This window comes from Brachyhypopomus gauderio, chromosome 9, assembly GCF_052324685.1.
Source record: "Brachyhypopomus gauderio isolate BG-103 chromosome 9, BGAUD_0.2, whole genome shotgun sequence".
Lineage (NCBI taxonomy): Eukaryota > Metazoa > Chordata > Actinopteri > Gymnotiformes > Hypopomidae > Brachyhypopomus > Brachyhypopomus gauderio.
In genome coordinates this window covers 17,228,687-17,253,729 of record NC_135219.1, presented here as the reverse complement: position 1 = coordinate 17,253,729, position 25,043 = coordinate 17,228,687, and the positions used below count along the sequence as shown (strand labels likewise).

At 41.1% G+C, this 25,043-nt stretch overlaps 2 protein-coding genes and 1 long non-coding RNA gene across 3 annotated transcripts; 2 read left to right on the top strand and 1 right to left on the bottom strand.

Moving 5' to 3' along the window:
• Window positions 1-9,091: 9,091 nt before the first annotated feature.
• Window positions 9,092-10,588, top strand: LOC143522512 (protein kinase C delta type-like). Its single transcript, XM_077016225.1, has 4 exons — window positions 9,092-9,170; window positions 9,410-9,501; window positions 9,617-9,679; window positions 9,788-10,588. Exons 1-4 carry the CDS (start codon window positions 9,093-9,095, stop codon window positions 9,930-9,932), a joined length of 378 nt encoding a protein of 125 aa, XP_076872340.1. The 5' UTR covers window position 9,092; the 3' UTR covers window positions 9,933-10,588.
• A 10,089-nt stretch (window positions 10,589-20,677) lies between these two features.
• LOC143523304 (uncharacterized) lies at window positions 20,678-22,683 on the top strand. The gene is made up of 2 exons (XR_013133278.1): window positions 20,678-21,183; window positions 21,415-22,683. It is a non-coding gene; the product is annotated as an uncharacterized LOC143523304 (long non-coding RNA).
• LOC143523303 (uncharacterized) lies at window positions 21,759-23,893 on the bottom strand. The gene is made up of 2 exons (XM_077017691.1): window positions 23,718-23,893; window positions 21,759-23,099 (listed from the first exon to the last, which is right to left on the bottom strand). The coding sequence occupies exons 1-2, from the start codon at window positions 23,837-23,839 to the stop codon at window positions 21,890-21,892; spliced, it is 1,332 nt and encodes a 443-aa protein (XP_076873806.1). The 5' UTR covers window positions 23,840-23,893; the 3' UTR covers window positions 21,759-21,889.
• Between the last annotated feature and the right edge of the window lie 1,150 nt (window positions 23,894-25,043).

Below are 25,043 nucleotides of genomic sequence, written 5' to 3'. Positions count from 1 at the left end.
GGTCTATGTGGGAAGCCTTTTATACATTGTGGAGGAAGACGAGGAGTTTAAGGGGGGGTAAATTGGGGATGAAGGTGCAATCTACATTTGGTTGGGTAGTTGCACCTTAGGGTTAAGACATCAAAGGATATACAACAAAGGACAGAGCATATACAAACAAAGGACAGAGGTGTTGGGCATGCAAATGTGGGCAACCATCACACTGGTTGCCCCACCAGGGGTTGACAGACAGGAGACAATTAAGACAAAGGGGTGAGATCTGAAAGTAATTTCTCACTGATATTTTCTCTCAGTGAGCAAGACATTTTCATAAAAAATCCCTTTCTGATAACTCATTTGCTAATTTGATGACATCAAGCTGTTCAATAGATTTTAATATCAATGCAAGACATGCTTTTAACACAGTTCAGCTGAAGAACATTATCGTATAATACTTAATTAATGTATGTTGAAAAAAACTTTTGTTTTTCCAGAAGCACCTGTGAATAAAAGTGCTCTGGACGAGGCCTGTGAGGATCTCCCCCACGTTCTCCCGGATGAGACTGAGGAGTCTGACAACCCATCTCTAGGTGACCAAGACACATTCATACAGAATATCAAGCTGATAACATATTGTAATTTGCTGATATCAACATGTTAAATAGTTATTCATATAAGACAAGCGCACATTAACACAGATGAAATTCAGATTAAAAAAATTCACCTGTTACTTTCATGTAATATTTAATTATGGCTTCTTGAAAAAGTCTTTTTTGCAGTAGCACCTTTGAATAAAAGTGCTCTGGATGAGACCTGTGAGGAGCACCTCCACGATGTCCTTGATGAGATTGAGGACTCTTTGAATAAAAGTGCTCTGGATGAGGACTGTGAGGAGCACATCCACATTGTCCTTGATGAGATTGAGGACTCTTGTAGCTGTAACGAGGCTCGCGCCACGGAGCGAGGAGACGGACACAAACGCTGAGGAGAGCGAGATTTAATAAAGGGAATACCAAACTCAGGGTCAAGGAGGAAAGCATTGGTCAAATCCGAGAGGGAGTCCGAACACGAAACACGGAGAGACATGACAGAACGAATACTAGAAACAAAACACGGGTAGAACGCAGAGCAACTAAACCAAACAGAATACACAGGGCAACTGGGCAGCAATAACAAGACGTACTTACGAACAGGATTAACATACACGAACACGGCAACACGAAGCATGGGATCAGGACCACGAAAGAACAGAATGAACAAAACCACAGATAACCAGACTGGGGAATCACTGGGACTTATATACATAGAACCGAAACAAGGGACAGGTGATAACAATGACACAGGGGCATGGTAACAAACAAGGAATCACGAAGACAAACGAGCGGGGCGGGATTAACGGGCAAGGAATAACAGAAAACACGAGGAACAGACATTGGAGTGACAGCGGGGAGAGGGGGGCGTAGCCCTACGTGACAGTATACTGTAAAAAAAAAAAATCGTAAAAAAACGGTAAACGACTGGCAGCAGCGGCTGCCAAACAAAAACTTTAATTTTAATGTAAAAAACCCTGATTTAAATTAAGTGGAAAAACAATAAATTTACAGAAAAATTCATTAAGCATTCTGCAGAGAAATACCGTTATTTTACAGATTTTTCCTGGATTATTATGATTTAGCACTCTTAATAAAGTGACAGCACTAATATTTTTGCAGAGAAATACCGTTATTTTACAGATTTTTCCTGGATTATTATGATTTAGCACTCTTAATAAAGTGACAGCACTAATATTTTTGCAGAGAAATATCGTTATTTTACAAATTTTCCCTGAATTATTACAATTAAGCACTTTCAATAAAGTGACAGCACTAATAGTTTTGCAGAGAAATACCTTTATTTTACAACTTTTCCCTGAATAAGTACAATTAAGCACTTTCAATAAAGTGACAGCACGAAAAGTTCTGCAGAGAAGTACCGTAATTTTACAGATTTTTCCTGTCCATATTCATCGTGACTTCCAGGACAAACTCAAATGTGGAATGCAAACTGCAAAGTTATTTTATACAAATAAAAAAGTATATTATACCAATGTTGAGCACCTCAATGTCCTCTATCATCACTTTTAATCATTTAAATCCCCAGGACTGTACTCAGTGTCTTTCTCTATCACCAATATCAGTAGCCTGAACACAACTACAAACACATAACACTGAACACATTTAATTCTAAATAGTACATAGATAGGTCAGAATTCAAGATACCCTCGAACCAGAATACTACTAAACTACAAAAATCAATGCAAATACCTAGAAGTACACAAAAACATAGGCTGAATATTGCTAAACTACAGAAATTAAAATGGATACCTACAAGAAATGCAAACTCACATAGGTACTATATCATACAACGGAAACAACTATGACAAGTGCTAGAGTTTTAGTCTGTTCTACAGAAGAGTCTTCAGTCATTTGAAGACTGCTAGGGACTCTGCAGTCTGGACAGTCAATGGAAGCTCATTCCACTATCTCGGCGCCAGAACAGGTCTTGAAGTTTGTTTTCCGTGAGACTTTAAGCATGGCGTTTTAAGCCAAGCCGTACTTGATGTTCAAAGTACTCAAGGTATGGATGGGGCTTTGACCATGGCCATCATGTAGGGAGGGGTTGGTCCATTTTTGGCTTTGCAAGCAAGCATCGAGGTTTTAGATCTGATGTATGCAGCTACTGGAAGGCAGTAAAGAGAATGCAGCACTGGAGTGACATGTGAACTTGGGGAGATTGAAGACCAGTCATGCTGCTGCATTCTGGATCAGTTTGTAGAGGTCTGATGACCCATAGAGAAAGATCCATAAGTAAGCAGTTGCAGTAGTCCAGCTTTGAGATGATGAGAGACTGTACAAGCACCTGGGGAGCTTCCTGTGAAAGAAAGGGTTGTATTCTCCGTATGTTGCAGAGAAGAAATCTGCAGGATCTGGTCATTGGCCTCTCAGAAGTGAAAAGCTGAAGTCTGCCTGTTAAAAAGTTGCAGACAAAATCCAAAGTTAGCTGCTGTTAATTTTGTGCCAATAACATTACAAATATTATAGTTCTTATGAGCTGAAATATTTACCATGATTTGGTATAAATGATAAGTCTTTGAATCATCATTTACTTGGTTAGATTTTCATCCTTGGAAAACAATTGATGTCTAGGGGTACAAGTGTGCAGGTTAACAAAGCTCTTTTTCAGAGAGACACAAATGTGATACGTTCACCTTATCGGAGTCCCTTTGAAAACCTACAGAGCTTTGTTAAGCTTATACATCTGGACATCAGTTTTCATCCAAGAATGAAAACTGCAAAGCCATTTCAAAAAGGGATCAGACTTCTCTGTTATGTTGAATCATGACAATGATATCTGTGAATTAGCACTTAATCTTGGAAAACACATAAACAGTGAAGAGGGATTCAGGAGGTGGCAGATCCTGAAGATCCAGTGTAGTGGTGCAGCAGGGAGAGTCACTCACCTCAACATAATGGCCAGATTGATTTGTACTGTGAGCTAGGCTGTGGCGCTCCTGCTCTGGGCTGTGTTGCGCTCCTGCTCTGGGCTGTGTTGCGCTCCTGCTCTGGACAGTAAACAAAATGTAGGCCAAACTTGGAGCATATTATTTTTTTGCTTTACATATTTAACATATGAGAAAGCATATTTATTCCCTAAGGGTTAAAATGCAATGGACAAAATCTTCACAATGATCCCAATAATGGTGTTTTAATTTTTTACACAAACCATACCTGGTCTCCTTCACCCTTTCTTTCTTCAGTGCAGATCTGCATTAGCTTAACTGAGAAGTGGTCCAGCAGCAACATGAATTTTAATTGCATAGGATTTTCTCCATTAATCTGGAAAGGTTTCGACAAAAAAATGCTGCAGTTTTAAGTCTATTCATATTCATTACATATTGTAACGGTGTCGAGTCAGAAGGACCAGAATGAGTCATGACACCAATGTTAACGAACTTATTTTATAAGCAACACGCTAAAAGCATAAACAAGTGCCAAATACACTGATTCTAAGGGGAAAGGGGAGGGGGAACACTAACACACACTAAGGCTGGAAACATACTTGCTGTTTGCCCATGCGCTCGCGTTCGCGTACGCGTCGCGTTAACTATTGGAGGACGTGCAAGACCTACGCGCCAAACCGATGCAGGATACGCGAAGCAGCCATGATGCGTACGCGAACGTGTAGTTAACGCCTTAACACACATACAACACACATCCAGGGAAACGGGGAACTCACCGCAGGGCCTGCTGGGAGGCCTGTAGACTCCACCCCTCGACGCTGCCCATTGGCGGACGGTACAATATTCAGCCACGCAGAACGTGATGGAGGCGGATTTTTTAAACCCCATTAATGTCTGTCACCCAAAATCCAGATCCAGAGTGCTAAAAATGTAGAAATTACGTCAACTACAACATGCGACATGAGTGGCATATGGAGAAAGCTGAACTGTTAAGCACATTGATTTGTACATCATTTAATGTGAATATTAATCATTAGCGATAGAATAGTCGGCGACGTTCCTAGCAAATTAGACTTAACGTTACCTCAGAAAAATACTCAACTATTTCAAGGTTCACCTCACATTTAAAACCAATTCAAAATGAGACCGAGACCGAATTTGAGTAACTAGCTATGTCGCTAGATTTAGTTATGTTCAATGAACCTTATAACAAAGACTTGATTACCACATAGAGCATTATTTAACCCATTATGTATTTAACAGTGACCAAATTAAAGTATTTTAAAGCATTGGAAAATATTAGATATTAATATTTTATTGTTTTCATCTTTATCAAATGAAACATTCAAGTGAAATGTGTTTTTAAACTGGGCTAACTAGCTAGTTAACTAGCTAACGTTGGCTTACATAAAGTAAGGACGTTTTCTTACCTGATGTCACCAATAATGCTTCACTCTTCACTCTGTGCCCCGTTTCCATCTTATTTTGTTGAATCATCCAACGATAATCCGCTCAAAATAATAATTTGGCAGGCAGATGTAAAATAATCCAGGTAGCTAGCTAGCCACCACAGCTCATAGGCTGACCCACCGTAATGTCCACCGTCAGCACACTCGCTGAAATTTTCAAACATGACCTGAGAGGCGCGAACAGTTGTCATTGGCCAGTTTCCTGAATGACAGTCAGATTAACCAATTATGGTTAAAAGCAATACGTTGAGCTCAAATCACGTTTATGCCCCTAGCCTAGAGATAACATTTATATTTAAGTGGTTGTTCAACTTGTGTTTTTATTCCAGTGTGTAACTATAGGCACACACATTTTAAGTTTAAAAGCCTGTTCCATTACAATGTACGTCTACCAGTATATCAGTTCATCTGTCTCTCAGTGTGTTACAGGTTATTTCCTTGGTTATGTTCAAGTATAGACCCAGTGTTTAGAAATGTTTCTTTTAAAAGTCCAGCACCCAAACAAACTGCCATTTTCTATTGCCATTGACTGCACAAGAACTAAAATGAGAACAGACATCAATAGAGATGGAACAATCAACAAAAATCTCCTACAGCCATTACTACAGTTACATACTTTAGATATGCCAATGTAAAAATCTAATGTCTGAACTGACATTAGGAAGTCACAATTCATTCTGTAGGCATCATAAAAATGAGCATCTTCAATTGCAGAAATTATTTTCTTTTTCGTCAAATCAATTACCATCACGGTCTGTGGCATATTAATATGTCTGAACCTATATATTTTGTTCTGTGTACATTTTTCTCCTGAACATCAATGGATCCTCTGAATTACGAGGACGCCTAACAATCAAAATATGAGTATTGATACATGTAAGCTAATACTATGAAAACCACATTCATTTCTGACATTGAAAATCATGTTTAAACCAGCAGTGCCAAAAGACATAAGATTTTGATTAAAATGACAGAGAAAAAAAAACTTTTTAGTTCTTACAGACATAAACCTTTATATAATCAACTGAATGTTTAATTGCAGATAATTGCTGTAATTATACATGAATCTGTATATAATTTATGAAAGCAGAAAAATACCGTATAAATAATACTGTATTATTTCTGTAAAAAAACGAGAAAAGCATGTAACTTGTAATTATTGTCATAATACTTAAAATAAAAGACATTTTGTCAAATTACAATTAATGTCTGTAATTTTACAAAGTTTTGCATACTATTGGAAAAAATGTTAAAATACATTAAATATTTACAGTTATTTTCCATAAAATTTGGATTTTTTTTTACAGTGTAGCCAACCTCTAGGTGAGCAAGACATTTTCATTAAAAATCCCTTTCTGATAATTAATTTGCTAATTTGATGACATCAAGCTGTTCAATAGCTTTTAATATCAATACAAGACATGCTTTTAACACAGTTCAGCTGAAAAATGTTCACCTGTTATTACAATGTAATATGTAATTAGGACTTTTTGAAAAAATGTTTTGTCACAGAAACAGCTGTGAATAAAAGTGTTCTGGACGAGGCGTGTGATGATCTCCCCCACGTTCTCCCGGATGAGACTGAGGAGTCTGACAACCCACCTCTAGGTGACCAAGACACATTCATACTGAATATCAAGCTGATAACATTTTGTCATTTGCTGATATCAACATGTTCAATAGTTATTTTCATATAACTCAACTCAACTTTATTTATAGAGCACTTTAAGAACGACAGCCAAAACAAAGTGCTGTACATAAGAATAGAACATTACACATAAAAGAAATAATAACAAAAAATGGATAAAACAATATTAACTAAAGCGGTAAAAGGAATCAATAGAACAAATCAAAGAATTAAACTAAAACAGTAAAAACTAAATATATACAAAGTCTCATGCTGTGTTAAAAACCAATGAATTAAAGTGGGTTTTAAGACTTATTTTAAAAATGGGCAGTGAAGGGGCTTGTCTAACACGCAGTGGTAGGTTGTTCCATAATCTAGAAGCAGCGATGGAAAAAGCTCTATCCCCTCTGAGCTTACGTTTTGACCTCGGCACCTCCAGGGGCAGCTGATCAGCTGACCTGAAGCACCGAGCAGTGGTGTGGGGATGGAGCAGCTCGGTGTAATATAAGCTTACATTAACACAATTAAGATGATAAACATTCACCTGTTATTATCATGTAATATGTAATAAATGTATGATTTACAGTTTTTTTCAACTGTTTACACACAAAATCTTTTCTTCTCACACAATTTTCTAAACATGCCCTTCAAACACCATAACCCCACACCAAATCTGCAAAACCATACACTAACTCTGTGTCTGACTCAGTTTTCAATTTCCAAACACACATTTTGCAAAACTTTACACACAAGTTTTTACCTAACACACAAATATCAAACAGGAAGTTACTTGATTTCATCTTTCAAACACAACCTATCAAAATGCCACACTAAATCACCAGTGATTCACTCCCAGTCCTCATATGTGTAAGCACTCATTACTTTATTGAACACCAACGAATCATTGGCTAAGTATAGGCCTATAAATAGGTCAAATGTCAAGATGTCTGTTTTGAACCATGAATCCACGAGATCCAGCACCACATAGTCAACGATGCAACTGTTTTCCATAACATGGACACAGTAAGCTTGTCCACTGTCCATCGTGTCCTGCAGAATAATCACTTACATATGAAGCAGCTATACAGGGTCCCATTTGAAAGAAACAGCATCAGAGTGAAGAACCTGCATCATGACTTTGTGAATGTATGTATGCAAAACTAATTCCAGTATATTAGACTTGCACATATCAAGATTTTTGGGTTGTGCACATGTGTGCAAATATATATTCTTGTCTCTTACAGAGAATTTTGGAGATGGATGCAGATGCAAATGTCCGCCATGAGTTTATTTATATAGATGAGGTGGACTTGAACCCCACTTAGACCAGGAGAAGGGGGAGAAATGTCATTGTTCAAAGGGCCATTGTGAATGTCCCAGGACAACGTGGGGGAAACATTACAATGTGTGCTGCCATTACCAATAATGGTGTCCTGCATCACCATGCAACACTTGGTCCTTACACCACTGCTCACATCATATCTTTTCTGGATGCAATTCTTAATATTCTTGTCCAAGGTCGGCAGAATCTAGATCAACAAAGTTTTGTGTTCATATGGGACAATGTCAGTTTTCATCTGGCACATCTGGTCCAGAACTGGTTTGTGACCCATCCTCACTTCTCTGTTCTGTACCTGCTTCCATATTCACCTTTTCTCAATCCAATTGATGAGTTCTTCTCCACCTGGTGCTGGCGGGTATATGATCATCGTCCTCATGCTCATATTCCACTTCTTGAGGCGATGGAGGAAGCGTGTGGCGACATTGATGCCTCTATTCAAGGATGGATGCGCCACGCAAGGAGGTTCTTCCCTCAGTGTTTAGCAAGAGAGGACATACAGTAGCCCATACCCTCACCACAGACCAGCCCATACCCTCACCACAGACCAGCCCATACCCTCACCACAGACAACACCCCCCAGCCCACACCCTCACCACAGCCAACACCCCCCAACCCATACCCTCACCACAGCCAACACCCCCCAGCCCACACCCTCACCACAGCCAACACCCCCCAACCCATACCCTCACCACAGACAACACCCCCCAGCCCACACCCTCACCACAGCCAACACCCCCCAACCCATACCCTCACCACAGCCAACACCCCCCAGCCCACACCCTCACCACAGACAACACCCCCCAACCCATACCCTCACCACAGACAACACCCCCCACCCCATACCCTCACCACAGCCAACACCCCCCACCCCATACCCTCACCACAGACAACACCCCCCACCCCATACCCTCACCACAGCCAACACCCCCCAGCCCATACCCTCACCACAGACAACACCCCCCAACCCATACCCTCACCACAGACAACACCCCCCAGCCCATTCCCTCACCACAGCCAACACCCCCCAGCCCATACCCTCACCACAGCCAACACCCCCCAGCTTTTTCAGACATGTGTTTGGTGTCTGTCCAACTTCATGTGGTGGTTGGATTTTTTTTTCTGCACTGTACAAATATTGTAACAGCAGCAAATTATTTGGAAAAAATAGAGTACCCCATGGTGGAGAAGCGGGTGCTAGCTCTGGCCTGGGACAACCCCTTCCTTACACACCTTTACTCCACCTTTCAGACCAAGGTAGCAAAGAACAAATGAAAGGTTACATTATACATTTCCTCCACCTCTCAGTCAATAGTAATGGGATGTCCAGCAGGACTCTTTTGTATAGGCAGTAATTAACCACACCAGGCATTGTCACAACTTTGTTTTACTGTAACTTATACTTCATGGAATCACTGTGGTATTTAAATGATTGTTGAGTCAGTAATTCCGCTTGTACTCATACCAAAGTGTTTATGGCATTGTCTGTGTGTTAGGAGCACTTGTTCTTTGTGATGGAGTATCAGAACGGAGGTGACCTGATATTCCACATGAAGGTGAAAGGACGCTTTGACCTCGACAGAGCCACGTGAGGCAACACACACACACACACACACGATGCTGTAGGCCTTATATAAATATAAACATAGGTGTGTGTAATTATAGTCCGGTCTGATGGCTCCTGGTTTGTTTCTTCCTTCCAGATTCTATGCAGCTGAAATTGTGTGTGGACTTCAGTTCCTTCATGGAAAAGGCGTCATCTACAGGTTACACACACAAACAAAACTAAATGGACATTCTGTATTTTCACCTTTACTGTTCTTGTCTACTAAACCAAATTTTTGCCACATTTTTGTATTTCTCTCTTGCATTAGGGATCTCAAGTTGAAGAATGTGTTGCTAGATGGAGAAGGTCATATAAAGTTAGCTGATTTTGGCTTGTGTAAAGAGAATGTTTTTGGAGACAATCTTGCCACATCCTTCTGTGGGACACGACACTACATGGCCCCTGAGGCATGAGATGGCATCAAATGAATTTGACATTGAATGTTCTCACCTGTAGCAATGTCAATGTAATTCAGTATGCCCTGAATGTGAATGTGTGTGTGTGTGTGTGTGTGTGTGTGTGTGTGTGTGTGTGTGTGTGTGTGTGTGTGTGTGTGTGTGTGTGTGTGTGTGTGTGTGTGTGTGTGTGTGGATCCTTCGGGGTAACCGGTATTCATTTTCAGTGGACTGGTAGTCATTTGGTGTGCTTGTGTATATGATGCTGATTGGTAAGCTTCCATTCAATGGTGGTAACAAAAAAGAGATTTATAAGTCCGTCTGCAGGGGCAAACCTCACCTCCCTCTCTCCATCACATGGAATGCCAGAAACATGCTAAAGCGAGTAAGCATGCACAAAATCACACCTGATGACACATTAATAATAGTAATAATACTCCACAACCAAGACATGAACAGAGTTCTGCTATTTTGCACTTAGAAAGGAGACAAACTGAGGTATTTCTATTATGAATAATATTCTTGCTTTTGGTTTTCTTCCATGAACAAAGCTGTTTAAGCGAGACCCTTTTCATAGACTGGGTATTGTGGGTAATATCCGAGGTCAGTCATTCTTCAAGAATGTTAACTGGTCTGCTCTGGAGAGGAGAGAAATCGAACCCCCTTACAAGCCAAAAGTGGTATGAGCTTTCTTTCAATCTCTTACAGTCCTCTCTCATTCCTGTTTTTTTTTTACTTTTCATACTGAATGATCATGGAGCAAATTGCAAAAATACAGATAGTGAAATGCAGCCTCTGTTCATCATGTGATTTGTTTCCATTCTCTTCCAACCACAGAAATCACCCAATGACTGTAGAAACGTTGATAGGAAGTGTTTACGTGAGAAGCCCCTCCTGTCCCAGTGTGAGAAAGATTTGGTTGACTCCATGGACCAGAGTGCCTTTGCTGGCTTTTCATTTATCAACCAGAGCATGGAGCATCTGCAGAAGTGATGGACACCTGATTCACATCTTAACATGGCAGAAAAAGATGCAGCACAAATGTGTGATTAAACTATACAGCCAGTGTTTTATGTGTCACTGACTCTCCCTTCTCAAAATAAAACCTGTATTTTGGGCATGGATTTTAGACTACACCCAAGATCAGGGGTGATCAACTTTCTGCTTCTAAAAATCAGCTAGCGTAAGTTTGTATAAATCGGCTAGACACGGTAAGTGTTTTGATTTATTCATGGCTGGTGTTGGTTTGTTTCCTTGTTCGGAGTGTGGCATGTTTAGTCTAGACCCTTTCGCCACTGATAGTAATAGTGATAGTATTTGTGAGAGGTGCCAGTTAGTTACTTCTCTTGTGGCGAAAGTGGAAAGTTTAGAGCGCCGCGTCCACTCATTATTGAGGGATAGAGAGACAGGGTCTGTAGTAGGTGTGGACGCGCCAGGGAGAACTAGCGCCTCCGCGACTCCGGCGATAGAGCCCTCACAGCGGGGCGAATGGGTGACGTCTCGGCGGCGTAGTCGGAGAGCGAGGGCTGCAGCTACCGCTAACGCCAGCGCTAGCCCACCAGAGCACCACTCCCCGGTTCACGTGTCCAACAGGTTTGCCCCGCTCAGTGTTACACCCGCTGAGGAGACTCTGGTCATAGGAGACTCTATAGTCCGACACGTGAAAGTCGCTATTCCTGTAGGGGCACCAGCGGTTACAGTCAGCTGTTTACCGGGAGCCAGAGCGCCGGACATTAGTGGCAACCTTAGACTGTTAGCCCATAAACGATTCTCTAGGATAGTTATACATGTAGGGGCCAACGATATACGTCTGCGGCAGTCAGAGGTGACTAAGGCTAATGTTAAAGAGGTGGTTAAATTAGCCCAGACGATGTCCGATGCCGTAATCTGCTCTGGCCCCATCCCAATGCGGCGCGGTGATGAGCAGTACAGCAGGCTCACGTCGCTAAACCGCTGGATGTCCAAGTGGTGCTCCGAAAATCAAGTGGGCTTTATTGATAATTGGAAAGAGTTCGAGGGCAAGCCTGGTCTTTTAGGCAGGGACGGTGTCCACCCCACCCGGGATGGCGCTGCCCTGTTATCTTGCAGCATAGCCCGTAGTCTTTTAGTTAGTGGGCAGTGTAGTACTAGGAGCTGCTGACTAACCAGAGTCGCGACCAGGCCGCAGACTAACGGGCTAAACCGTCTGTCTGCGAGCTGCTTAGAGGCGTCACCAAGATCCCATAGGATTGAGACTGTGTCTGTGCCCCGGGTTAAATTAAATCATAAGAAAATAGTCCGTCCTAAGTTTTTAACTAATATTCAAACTTCACATCCAATTATTACCTATATGACCGATCTGAAAATTGGATTAATTAATATTCGATCACTCAACTCTAAAGCAGTTTTTATGAATGAACTTATAACTGACCAGAAAATTGATATTTTATGTCTAACTGAAACGTGGATTCAATCTGGTGACTATTTATCTCTAAACGAAGCCACTCCTGTGGGATATAGTTATATACATAAACCTAGATTGTCAGGCAGAGGAGGAGGAATATGTATAATATATCGTGATTGTTTAGAAATTCATCAGAAATACTTGGATATCTTTAATTCATTTGAGATGCTGTCTATTAATGTAACTAGTCCATCTGAAAATAAAAGTTCATTTTCCCTAACAAATGTATATAGACCACCAGGGCCTTACTCAGATTTCTTAAAAGATTTCACAGATTTTACAGCAAATTTAGCAGTTAGTAGTGACAAAATAATAATGGTAGGAGACTTTAACATACATTTTGATAATGCGGAGGATCCACTGACAAGGGCTTTTACTTCTATATTGAACTCTGTTGGCATTACACAAAACGTTGTAGGACCCACACACTATCAAAATCATACCCTAGATTTAATCTTAACGTTGGGTATTGACGTAGATAATATAAATATACTCCCGCAAACCGTAGCTATCTCTGATCACTATTTAGTCAAATTTGAGATTCATCTTAACATAAATACCCGCCCGTCTCCTCGGCAATGTATAAAGCGCTCGATAAATTCATTAACATCAACACAGTTTATTGAAGCCCTCCCTGATTTAACTGCTCTAGCCCACTCGCCATCCTATCCAGGAGAGTTAGACAGTCTAACCAACTGCATAGAGAATACCTGCAGATCAGCTCTAGATATAGTAGCTCCACTCAAATATAAAAAGACTAGATCTAAAAAACTCGCTCCGTGGTACACTGACCAAACTAGAAACTTAAAACAAATAGCACGTAAATTAGAGCGTAAATGGCGATCTACTAAGTTGGAAGTATTCTACTGTGCCTGGAAGGATAGCATCATTGACTACAAACGGGCACTCGCTAAAGCACGCTCAGCATACCTAGCCTCACTGATAGAGAAAAATAAAAACAATCCTAGATTTCTTTTTAATACTATTTCCAAACTTACAAAAAATCAAGCAGGCGCAGAACCTCAGATTCCAGTAAACCTCACTAGTAATGTATTTATAGATTTTTTTGATAATAAAATAGAGAATATTAGACAAAATATAAAACCTTTTATTAGCAATACAACTGGTATGTCATCTGGTTTGGTTGACATCGATTTAAATCGCATACTGGGAGAAAAACTTGATGCTTTTCATCCACTCCCACAATCAGAATTAGAGAAAATAATTTCTTCCTTAAATTGTGCTACCTGCACACTAGACTCTGTTCCATCAAAGTTATTAAAAGAGGTATTACCAGCGGTAACTGAACCTCTTCTAACTATAGTTAACTCATCCATTACAATAGGTCACATGCCCAAATCATGTAAATTAGCAGTTATTAAACCTCTGATTAAGAAACCAAATCTTGATCCTACTGTACTATCTAATTATAGACCCATTTCAAACACATCATTTATATCTAAGATCATAGAAAAAGCTGTTGCCCAGCAATTATGCCTATATCTGCATAGGCATCACATATTTGAAAAGTTCCAATCTGGTTTTAGGCCCCATCACAGTACTGAAACAGCATTAGTTAAAGTAACAAATGACCTCCTCCTTGCTTCAGATCAAGGTTATGTATCGCTGTTAGTGCTTCTTGATCTTAGTGCAGCTTTCGACACAATTGATCATAGGATCTTGCTAGAAAGGTTAGAACGCTGGGTTGGAGTCTCTGGCACAGCCCTTTCATGGTTTCATTCTTACTTAACAAATCGCTATCAGTTTGTAGAGCTCAATAATATTCCATCCAAACGTACAAAAGTTAAATATGGGATCCCGCAAGGCTCCATTCTAGGACCACTATTATTTACACTATATATGCTACCATTGGGCACAGTTATAAACAAACATGGTGTCAATTTTCACTGCTATGCAGATGACACTCAACTTTACATATCAGCCAAACCTGATGACAAACTCAGTTTAAGAAAAATTGAGGCCTGTGTAAAAGATATTAAATGCTGGATGTCTCTAAACTTCCTCCAACTTAATGAGGACAAAACAGAAGTTCTTCTTCTGGGCCCTAAGGCCTCAAAACAGAAAATTCCAGATCTAATGCTTAATCTCGCAGGCTACCCCATTACACCTGGCACAGTAGCCAAAAACCTAGGCGTCATACTCGACTCTGACCTATCATTTGATAAATACATAGATAATACTACTAGGATAGCTTTTCTACATCTCCGTAACATTGCTAAATTAAGAAATGCATTATCACAGGATGATGCGGAAAAATTGGTGCACGCCTTTGTTAGCTCTAGATTAGACTACTGCAATGCACTACTGTCAGGATGTTCAAATAGGAATCTAAATAAACTTCAAATAGTTCAAAATGCCGCAGCCAGGGTTCTGACCAGAACTAGAAAATTTCAGCATATCAGTCCAGTCCTATCAGCCCTGCATTGGCTCCCAGTTAAATTCCGTATTGACTTTAAAATTCTTTTATTAACTTATAAAGCATTGCACGGGCTTGCTCCTGAGTACCTTCAGGAACTTATTTCCTATTACGAACCCCCACGCCCACTAAGATCACAGGGTGCTGGTCTTTTATTAGTTCCAAAAATTAATAAGGTAACAGCAGGGGGAAGAGCCTTTTCTTGTAAGGCCCCCCAGCTTTGGAATAATCTTCCTAAATGCGTCCGGGACTCCGACACAGTCACAATCTTTAAGTCTAGGTTGAAAACCCACTTATTTAGTTTAGCGTTTGATAATTAATATCCCCCTTAGATAAAAGTACAGATCCAGGGGTTCATAGACAAAGGGTTTTATGGTAGACTGGGGCGCTGGTGCTGTCGTCCTGTCACTGCTCGTGGTCACTCAAGTTTGTTGACAGTGCAGTGGACGGATGCCATTGTCTCAGAATGCCCCCAAGCCTATGTTACCTTCTGGTTCTGCCTTTTTAGCTAGGCTGTAATAATTTAACTAAATGCCGGAGTTGCTGCCACACTCCGGAAATGTTTATAATTTTACCTGTCCTGTATATGTCCTCATACAGAGCTAATTTTCCCTGTTTCATTTCTCCACATGGCTGCCCGCCTGTTTGAGGAATAATGAGATGAGGAGACCAGCGATCCATCCTGAGCCAGCCACCTCCTGCCTAACCGGATGCATACATCATGATGGACATTATTACATATTTTTCATTTTCTTTCTCTTCTTTCTGTCTAAATTGTTGTTGTTGTTGTCATGGTGACCGGTGTCGGCCAGAGGAGGATGGGTTCCCCCCCTGAGTCTTGGTTCCTCTCAAGGTTTCTTCCTCATGCAAAAAACTAGGGAGCTTTTCCTTGCCACTGTCGCCCTTGGCTTGCTCACTGGGGGCTAGGACTCGGCACTTGTAAAGCTGCTTTGTGACAACAACTGTTGTAAAAAGCGCTATATAAATAAAATTTGATTGATTGATTGATTGATTCACAGAAGTGTCAACTGGCCATACCTCCTCCTCCAGGTTATATATTCCATTTTAGGCAATATTTGATACACCCTTGCCAAATTCATGTAGATTTTTTGTTCCAGTAACCATTCATTATTGTAATTCAAAAACATTAGATAATCTCATTGTGTCCATGAACACCACTGATAACAGCTGTAGAGTATGTGGAACGGCTGAGTAAGGGTTAATAACCCAGTTTGTAAAAGAGGTTACTGAAAGTATAGATAAAAATTAATAGATTATGTAGCCTACAGTTGAAGTCAGAACATGCATGTTATACTCTCTTGCTTTGTATTGTGAGTTTGCAGGGGTATATTTAATTTAAGCATATGTGCATATGGTGTAAACAGTTTCATTTTTGTGTGCATAAAGCTTAGAAAGGAAATAAAATTCCTGAAGAGTTTGCTTCAGAAAATGGAGACCTGGTCAATGAAAGTAGCAAGTGTGATATCGTGCTGAGAAAGGTCTCCACAATCATGTGTGCTTAGCGATCTGAACCTGGTGGAAAGAAAGACCATAACAGAAGATATACTGTTCAACTACTCAACTGTTCAGCTGTTGATACGTTATTCAACTACTCTCTCCATTACATATCAGATAACCTCTGAGCACATGTCAAAAATAACCACCGACATGCAAAATTTAGTTTCCAAGGACTCATGTACCTTATTGTAAACATTGAACCACTCAGGATGATGGTCCATTTTCTCTGCCTGTAGTGCCTTTAAGTCTTTAAGATGTGCAATATGAGGCTTAGCTTGTACTGTATGAGATTTGGATGTTACATCATGGGGAATATTTTTATAAAGTTTATTGTGAATATTCTCTCTCCTCTCTCTCTCTCTCTTTCTGTTTATATCATTTTCACATTTGCACACACAAACACACACACACACACACACACACACAAACACGCACACACACACCCACACATGCACACACACACACACACAAACACACACACACAAACACAAACATGCACACCCACCCACACACCCACACACACATACACAAACATGCACACACACCCACACACACACCCACACACACACACACACACACACACACACACCAGTGCGGTCTCTCCTGCTTCTTTCCCACTCAGTGTCTGACTCTGATAAGCACCAGCCCTACCTGGCCACTTCCCCAGCCACTGCTCCTCCACCCTCTCCACTAACATGTCTTCTGTTCACACTTCCCCTGGTCCATCTCCCCACCCCTTCACCTCTCCTCCATCTCCACCTCCTCTCCATCTCTCCCTGCTCTTCCTCTCAGCCGCCCTGCCCCTTCCTCAAGGTTCATCTCTGTTTGCCTCCGTGCTCTTGACCCCTGCTGCCCCCCCGTCCCCCGCTACAGCCCTGCTGCTGGATATCTCTCACGCTCTTTGGCCATTTTCCCAGCAGCTTATCTTCTAAAGCCCTAATATGGGAGAGTAAATCACAGAACTGACTTCTGTTATGTGTCAGCGTTCTGTATTTATATTCAACTGCCAAGCCCTTTTTGATGGGTCACTTTTGAGTGCAATTCTGAGCATATATCAGTGACAGACAACCTTGGTAGAAAATTTGATGCGAAAAAATTGTCTTTACTAAATCCCGTGTTCTGTGCATGCTTTACGGATGTGACCTTGTGGTGACCCTGAACTCAGATGGAGAGAACAAGAATAGGATCAGACAGTTTCCTCTCTCCCTTTCACTGATAAAAACACACACACACACACACACACACACACACACACACACACACACACACACACACACACACACACACACACACACAGATACACTCTGTTTGATGGGGCGAATGAAGAACCAGAGTTTCAAAAGTGTTATCATTGTATAGACAACATCTCTCAAGTATGCACATGCACACACACGTACTTGTGCCCAGTTAAGCAGACCTCATCCATCCTGTGTGACAGCTGCTGTGATTTTCGTTCCACTGTGATTACATTGTTCTGGTGTCCCGCTGTGCCAGGGGGCTGTAATCAATGTGCTCACTGCACATGTGCTCCTCAGCCCCTACCCACCACACTATCAATCCCACATCTGGGGATCTGGGCTCGGCTCGTGCTGTCTCTTGCCTAGAAGAGCCCTTCTGTTTTCTCTGTGTCATTCTCAGTAGAGGAGCAGCAATCACATGCTGCTAGTAATGAAGATTCATGGGACATAAATCAAATATAATCGTCTGAGGGAGTCTCACGGCACCGTCCTGCAGCCAGGGCTCGGGCCTTTGCAGCGGGTGATTGATAGGACATGACGCTGGGTGGCGTGCTGCTTGTGATGGATGGCTCAGTTAGGGCACTAAGAGAAGTGCACACTACTCATCTGAGTGTGCTTTGCTCCGATCACGTTTAGCACCCTGATGGGTGTTACTCAAAGAGGACTGAGCATATTTGTGTAAAAAATATGTAATGTGCTTTCTGCAGCAGTGTGTGTGTGTGTGTGTGTGTGTGTGTGTGTGTGGAGGTAGGATAAAAAAAAAACATGAAAAAAAGTTGAGACTGACTCTCTGTAGTCATAGTGATTACATTAAATATTTATTTAATCATTCCAAAATTCTCCAAAGAGCTGAAGTAGTGTTCAGGTGTTGAGTTCACACACTGGATCTACACTACAAGCTTTTTGCTCTTTAAGCTCTACTATGTTTCTGCATCGCCAGCAACTATATGCACTGTGCAAGCCACAAGACTTTCCAATGTGGGGGATTACGAAGGATTGAAAATTCATAAAGACTCTTTAGTCCATCTTCTGCATTAACCATGCTTTTCTTTTCTCTCTTACTCTCTCTTTCCCTCTCACTCTCTCTTGCTCTTTCAATTGAATTCTGGGTGCTTTATTGGCATGACAAACAATGGTAAATTTGTACTGACAAAGCTTAAAGGATCACAGAGGTAATAATAACAGACATTTGAACATTGTTGAGTTTGAGTTGACAGCGAAACCTGTTAAGATTAAAGTGTTAAGCAGGTTCAAATGGAAGGGTCTAAAATGAACAAATAGTTGTGAAACAGCTGTACATGAGAATGTGTGTATTCCAGGGGGCACGTTTGTGTGTGTGTGTGTGTATACATTTAATTTTGCATGGCATGGCGATACTCACTGTTCTTTATATAGTAATGGGAATCTATTGTTCTACCCCATGAATTAAAGTGGATTCTCTTGAAAGGAGGTGTGTAAAAACTGAAGTTTGGCAGAAGAACTTATCTCCTAACTTCCTGATCAGTGACTAGTATCTCAATCAAAGCTCAACCCAATGATGTGTTATCTTGTCTACACACCATCTGCATGACAAAAGCACCGTTGACAACAACGATTCTTAACTTCAAGCCCTGGAGGCCCCAGTTCCAGCCCTGGAACGGTGGAGTCTGCCTTCTCCTTCTGCCTCTGTTCCTCCGTCTTCTCCGCCTCCATCTGCTACGTCTGATTCTGCCCATCCATCTCAAGCCATCTGCCGGTGAACATGAAGTATGCTTGTTCTCTTCCACATCGTCTCCTGGAAATGATCACATTAATATGGACATTGCTCCTCTTCAGAATATTTGTATCCTAATATAAACTTAATGAGAAACAACTTGTGAACCTTTGATGCGGCTTCATTTAAAAAAATATGTGTAAAAAAGAGTAAAAAAATACTCTTGCAACAAAGTTAAGGCAAGTTGCCATTTTTTCACATGTGGGAAGAATATAACTGACTACTGGGTACCCACCTTGAGTCATAAGGAGGGATTTTAAATGGTGTTTGTAATTATTTATTTTATTTTATAATGTAGCTGTGTTTACCCATGTGTGCTGTCTCACATTAATAGCTGTAATCTAGTTGGCTGTAATGCTAGCAGACAGGTAAGGTCTGAAGAAACACCGTCTGGCTAGTGCAGTAGCAAGGAATGCTAGCTAATATACTTATCTGAAATAGTCATTATTTGACTGCCAGAAACCATAACTAATCCTGGTTGTTTTGCACATTCATTTTTGTGGCTTGTGATGCAGGTTAAAGATTGTTTTTGTCTAATGAGAGGTTCTCTTTGACATACTGATTCATTTACTGCACGTAAGACAAGAACAGCAGCATGTATGATATAGTGGTTTAAATCTTTACTGCTGTACCATACATCTTTCTCATTTATACAGGAGAAATTACATCTCTATTGTTTATTTTTTTCTGGCATAAGAGTAATTTCTGTTCTTACTTGTTTGGTTTTCCGTAGCTTTTTCAGTGTGTTTGTGTGTTCAACTTTCATATACCATCAGCTGCCGAACTGTTTTCTAACTTGGTACTATGATACTGTATGGTACTGTATACTGATGGTACTGTATTTTATGCTGATAACACTCATTTATCAGCTACAATTTCTTATCCACCATCACTATATCTTAATCATGGAATTTCACAACCTCTCAAATTTCACAGAAATTCACTTGATAATTCGTCTCGATAATCCAGAATTTCAAGATGATTTAACAGTCAAAGCAAAGCACACTAGTGACATCCCTCCTTCCAGCTCTGAAATTCTTCCATCTTTTAGAAACACATTATAATTCAGAACTCACAGCAGTGGATGAACAGATGCACTCCTTCACCCTCTACAGTAATACATGCAACCCTTTACCCTGTACTCACACTCCACACTCCTACCTCTTGTCTTCTAGACTCACTATTGTGTTTCTCACTCTCTAACTCCAAAAAAACTCACTCATCATTCTTCCCCTCCCCTTTTCATCGCAACTCTACCCCTCCATTCAAGCTCCTCCCATTCTTCACCCCAGCTCTAATCATCAATTCCAACCCCTCCCCTTTTTATCCTAGCTCCGCCCTTGCACCCTGATCCTATCCGCTTGTTAAGTGACGACACGCGTGACGTTTCAGCCGCTTCCGGGTCCAAACAAACAAGGATGGCGGAGCCTGTAAACCTGTTTACGATAACTTCGTTCTTTAGTGAGGCACCATTGAGGGTTAAAAAAGGTCTAAACTCTTTCAACTCCAATAGAGTACTAAGTGTATCTGTTCTCCCAGGTGGTATATTTAGGGGTAGAGTCCAGGCGTCCATGAAAAAGACGATTTACGAGGTTGAGGTGAGTTGAGGTGAATTGAGGTTGAGGTGTGGTGACTGAAGTGAGTATGGGTCAAATAACGTTTAATACAGGTACACGTTGAGGGTCAGGCAGTGAGGTACAGCAGCTGCGTTTGCCCAATCGGTAAAGACAAGTGCCATCATATGGCAGCCTTGTTGATTTGGGTGGAGAAAAACGTGTCCCGCACCGATGCAGAATGCGTGTGGAAAAGGGCGAAGACACCGAAAACGGACGAAATTGCAGCCAAGAGAGTATCTGAGATGGCCCCATCCACATCACGAGGTTAGTAAATAATTTGCAATTGATGTCAATGTTGCATGGTTTATTAGCTTAATGCTATGCAGTTTTAAGTTGCGGTTTCCAAACCTGGAAATCTTACCCCCCTTCCTTATTCAAAACACTGCTTGGCCAGTACAACCTCAAAGAAGGATCTAAAGTAAGTTGTGGGTCTTCATGAATATTTCAACTTAAGTTATGTGTATCTAAGAGTAAGTGACTGTGTTTTTATTAAAGGCATGTGATTGGGGAATCCTACATGAGTCGCGGGCAAAGCAGCAGTACACAGCGGACGCTGGTGTGGTGATCCAGGAGAGGGGATTGTTCCTGTCTGACAGTGGTCTACTTGGTGGATCTCCAGATGGGACAGTGTCTGATGACTGCATCATTGAGGTGAAATGCCCATGGTCCGCCAGAACTAAGACTGTCCAGCAGGCAGCAGAGAGTAAGAGAGACTTTTTTCTAGAGCTGGATGAAGAGACAAGTTCCCTCAAACTAAAACAAACTCACCACTATTGGCATCAGATCCAAGGCAACCTACATCTGAATGTACATTTACCTGAATGTAAAAAAGACAAACATTTTAATCTGGTTTTACTTTTTTAATAAAGGTTTTCTGCAAAGTTGTGTAAATCATTCTTCAGTCACAATAATTGTAAACATGTTTTAATTTGCCACTGTCCTGCTAACTGATTTACATACATCAGATATTTCATTGAATTTCACGGAGAATTGGGGTTTGCAAATTTGTAAGACACACACATACTTTCAGTATCTTGTTAACATTTTTCCTGTACTGGTAAGGGATGTGGTCCAAAATGCAAAACAGTTTCAGCCTCTGAATAGACCGCTCCACATGTATCCTTGCACAGGAGATAAGTCTGTTATTGTTTACTTCCTCCTGTGTAAACTGTCCGTTGAGCAAGAAAGACGGGGTGTTAAGAAGAACTCCCTCTGGCAAAATGTCCCGAATTGTGAAGCCCTTGTCTGCAATAACCAGATCACCTGCTTGTAGATGTTGGAGAAGTCCACTGTCAGCTGTTATTGACTTGTCTGAGGCGCTCCCACCGTACAGGTTACTGGCAAAAGTAATCACACCATTGGGAGCCACACCAATTAGAGCCTTTAGCGTGGTCCGTCCTTTGTAGTGGCTGTACAAATGACACTGTGTGTCAAGCCTCTCTGTGTTGGAGACAGCAACCTCTGTGCAGTCAAGGACTATTCTACAGTTAGGAAAAGGTCGGAAGCAGTCTGGCAGCGAAGTCTGATTCTTGGCCGTGGAGGGGATGTTTTCAAGTAGACCGACATACAAAATATCATACAGAGCACAGATGATGGTGGTAAAGATGTTAGTTACAGTTGCTGTGCTACAATTAAACCTTGTTGCAAGGTCTACATGGCCACAATTCAATTTAAGCTTCATCAAAGTAAGGAGTAACTGATCAATAAGGGGCATAATTTGGACAGTCCAATCAGAATGATACTGTAGCTCAAATCTAGAAAGAAGTGCTTCCAAAAAAAATACTGTGGCAGCATCAGGTAATCCAGTGTAGTATTGGACTTTGTTAGGATGGGAGGAAATCTGACTGAAAGAAAAGGTTTGCTTTTGTTTCTCCAACTGTTCTTTCAATTTTTTGTTCTCTTCTCTAAGCATGTCATTCTCAACCTCAAGCATGACAAGACTTGGTTGGGATGTAGTAGGGGTTTGTGGGGTTGCCATGTCAGCTGTGTGTCCTGTGTCTGTTGCATCATCACTGGAAGGGACAATCTGCTTCTTCTGCTTAGGGGGATTGCTGGGGTGGTCAGGAAAATGAAAAGCCTTTCCCTGGTTCCAAGCGAATCGCGAAGGTCCAGCAGCTTTGCAATTGGGAAAGTGCCAACTACACACCCTGGAGTTGCAGTTTGGGGTGAAGTTTTCACGTCTGTAAAAGAAGAAAAAATTATCATTAATCATTAGTCACAGCTTACTTGGGTTCCTCTAACAAAGTGCTAAAGAAATAAGGACCTTATACAATTGTGTGTGTATATATATATATTGCAATAAAATGTGAGAATTATGTATGGTAAGTGTACGGCAGTAATAAACTAATGGAAACGGGCTAAGCAGTAATGTATATGCATACTGAAAAAGGTAAATATAGGATGCAACAGTAGCATCAGCTGTATTTTTGCTTGGTATTTTTACGGACACTCCTGATCAGCTAACCGTTGTGTGTGTATCCATACAATATATCAAGGATATCCAAAAAGATATCCTGGTGTTGCCTTTTACGAGCTAGCTAATCTAGCTAGTGTTAGCGCCACTAGCTAAGTTAACCAGAGCTATCTTTACTTTAGTTTTACTTTAGCTGGACAACAAATAAAACAAAACAAGAACTAAAATATCTGTATGTGGCAAGAAACATTGTATTAAACCCATAGCTAGAATATCAAGCAATCCAAAAAGGGGCAAGTTGGCTTTTTTTTCTCTGTGGGGTTAGCTAGCTAGCATTAGCGCCCACGGAGGCACTGTCAAGATTTTTTTTAGAAATAGAACTTACCTTATCAACTGCACCCATTTTCTTCTCTCTTTCTCATTGCAAGGAAAGCGGTAGAAAGACAAAAGGGTCGTTGTTTTAGACTCGGATCTGTTAAAACAGCAGGGCACACAGCACTGCGGCATATTAAGGGACTCAATGCAGCGAGTGTTTGGACCCGGACGTGACGTTTCGCAAAGATGATGCGTCACAGCTTAACAACCCCATTATTCCCTCAACCCCCTCTCCTCTTTTGATCCCAGGCTTTTCCCCAGTCTGAAGTCCCTTTGTTCTCTGGGGTCGGCCTCTACGTATCCACTACTTATCTTGCTGCCTCGTGCTTCAACATAGCCACTCCTCACACACACACACACACACACACACACACACTGGGTAGCTCAAGAGCCATAAACAATATTCCTTTCTTTGCTTTCTGTCCCATTCAGACGTAATGAGAGCAGGGAGCAAACCAGCGCAGGACGCTAATAGAAAGACGAGTGGGAGTTAAAAGAGAGGATGTGTGCACAGAGAAACACACTGCGAAGCAATTCAAGATGCTGAACCAGGGCAGAGAGCTTGTTAACGCCCTCGTCTCATACTCCTGAGTCACCATCCCTTCTAGAAACGTGAGAGAAAGAGAAGGAGAGAGAGAGAGAGAGAGAGAGTCTCATTCATCTCTTTGTTAACAACTAAACAATCTAAACGTGCTGTCTCACTATATGCAGTCACACAGACAATGGTTCTGTTGTGAAATTTCATAGCTACACTGTTTTATTAATTTGGACAACTGAGTACTTCAGGTACTCTCGTTGCAGAGAGACTCCTGTGGAAATGTCACACCGTTTTACAAAGCTCATGCTCTTCCTCTGTTATGGCTCTCTCAGTCCCACCAGCGCTTCACACCTCGTTATATCTCTCCTTCTGTTCCACACCGAAGTGGTTTAAAAGGGGAAATGTAGGACATGTTTACCAGTCCATAACCAGGACAAGCGCAGGGCGATAACGGGCAGTCTCACGCTTCAGTGTGTCGTCTATATTAGTGTCTGTTACAATGGGCAACCAAACCACAGCTTTTCCCGTCACAAACTAAAGCATTTTCTGCTGACTCCAAATTTTACATTAGGTGGAAATTTTACATTAATTATATATTTCTTATTAATAAATAAGGCTGTTATTACACTCAAAAGGAGACTGCGGTAAAGTTGGTTTCACGTTTGCATAGTCAGAATTCGTTCTTCAATAGCTTTAAGACAGTTATAGCAAAAGTGCCAAAATATGAAAATTCTAATTTCTGGCAACATAAACAACCACCTACAACTCTGTTTACATCAGGAATAGGCGTATTTTAAT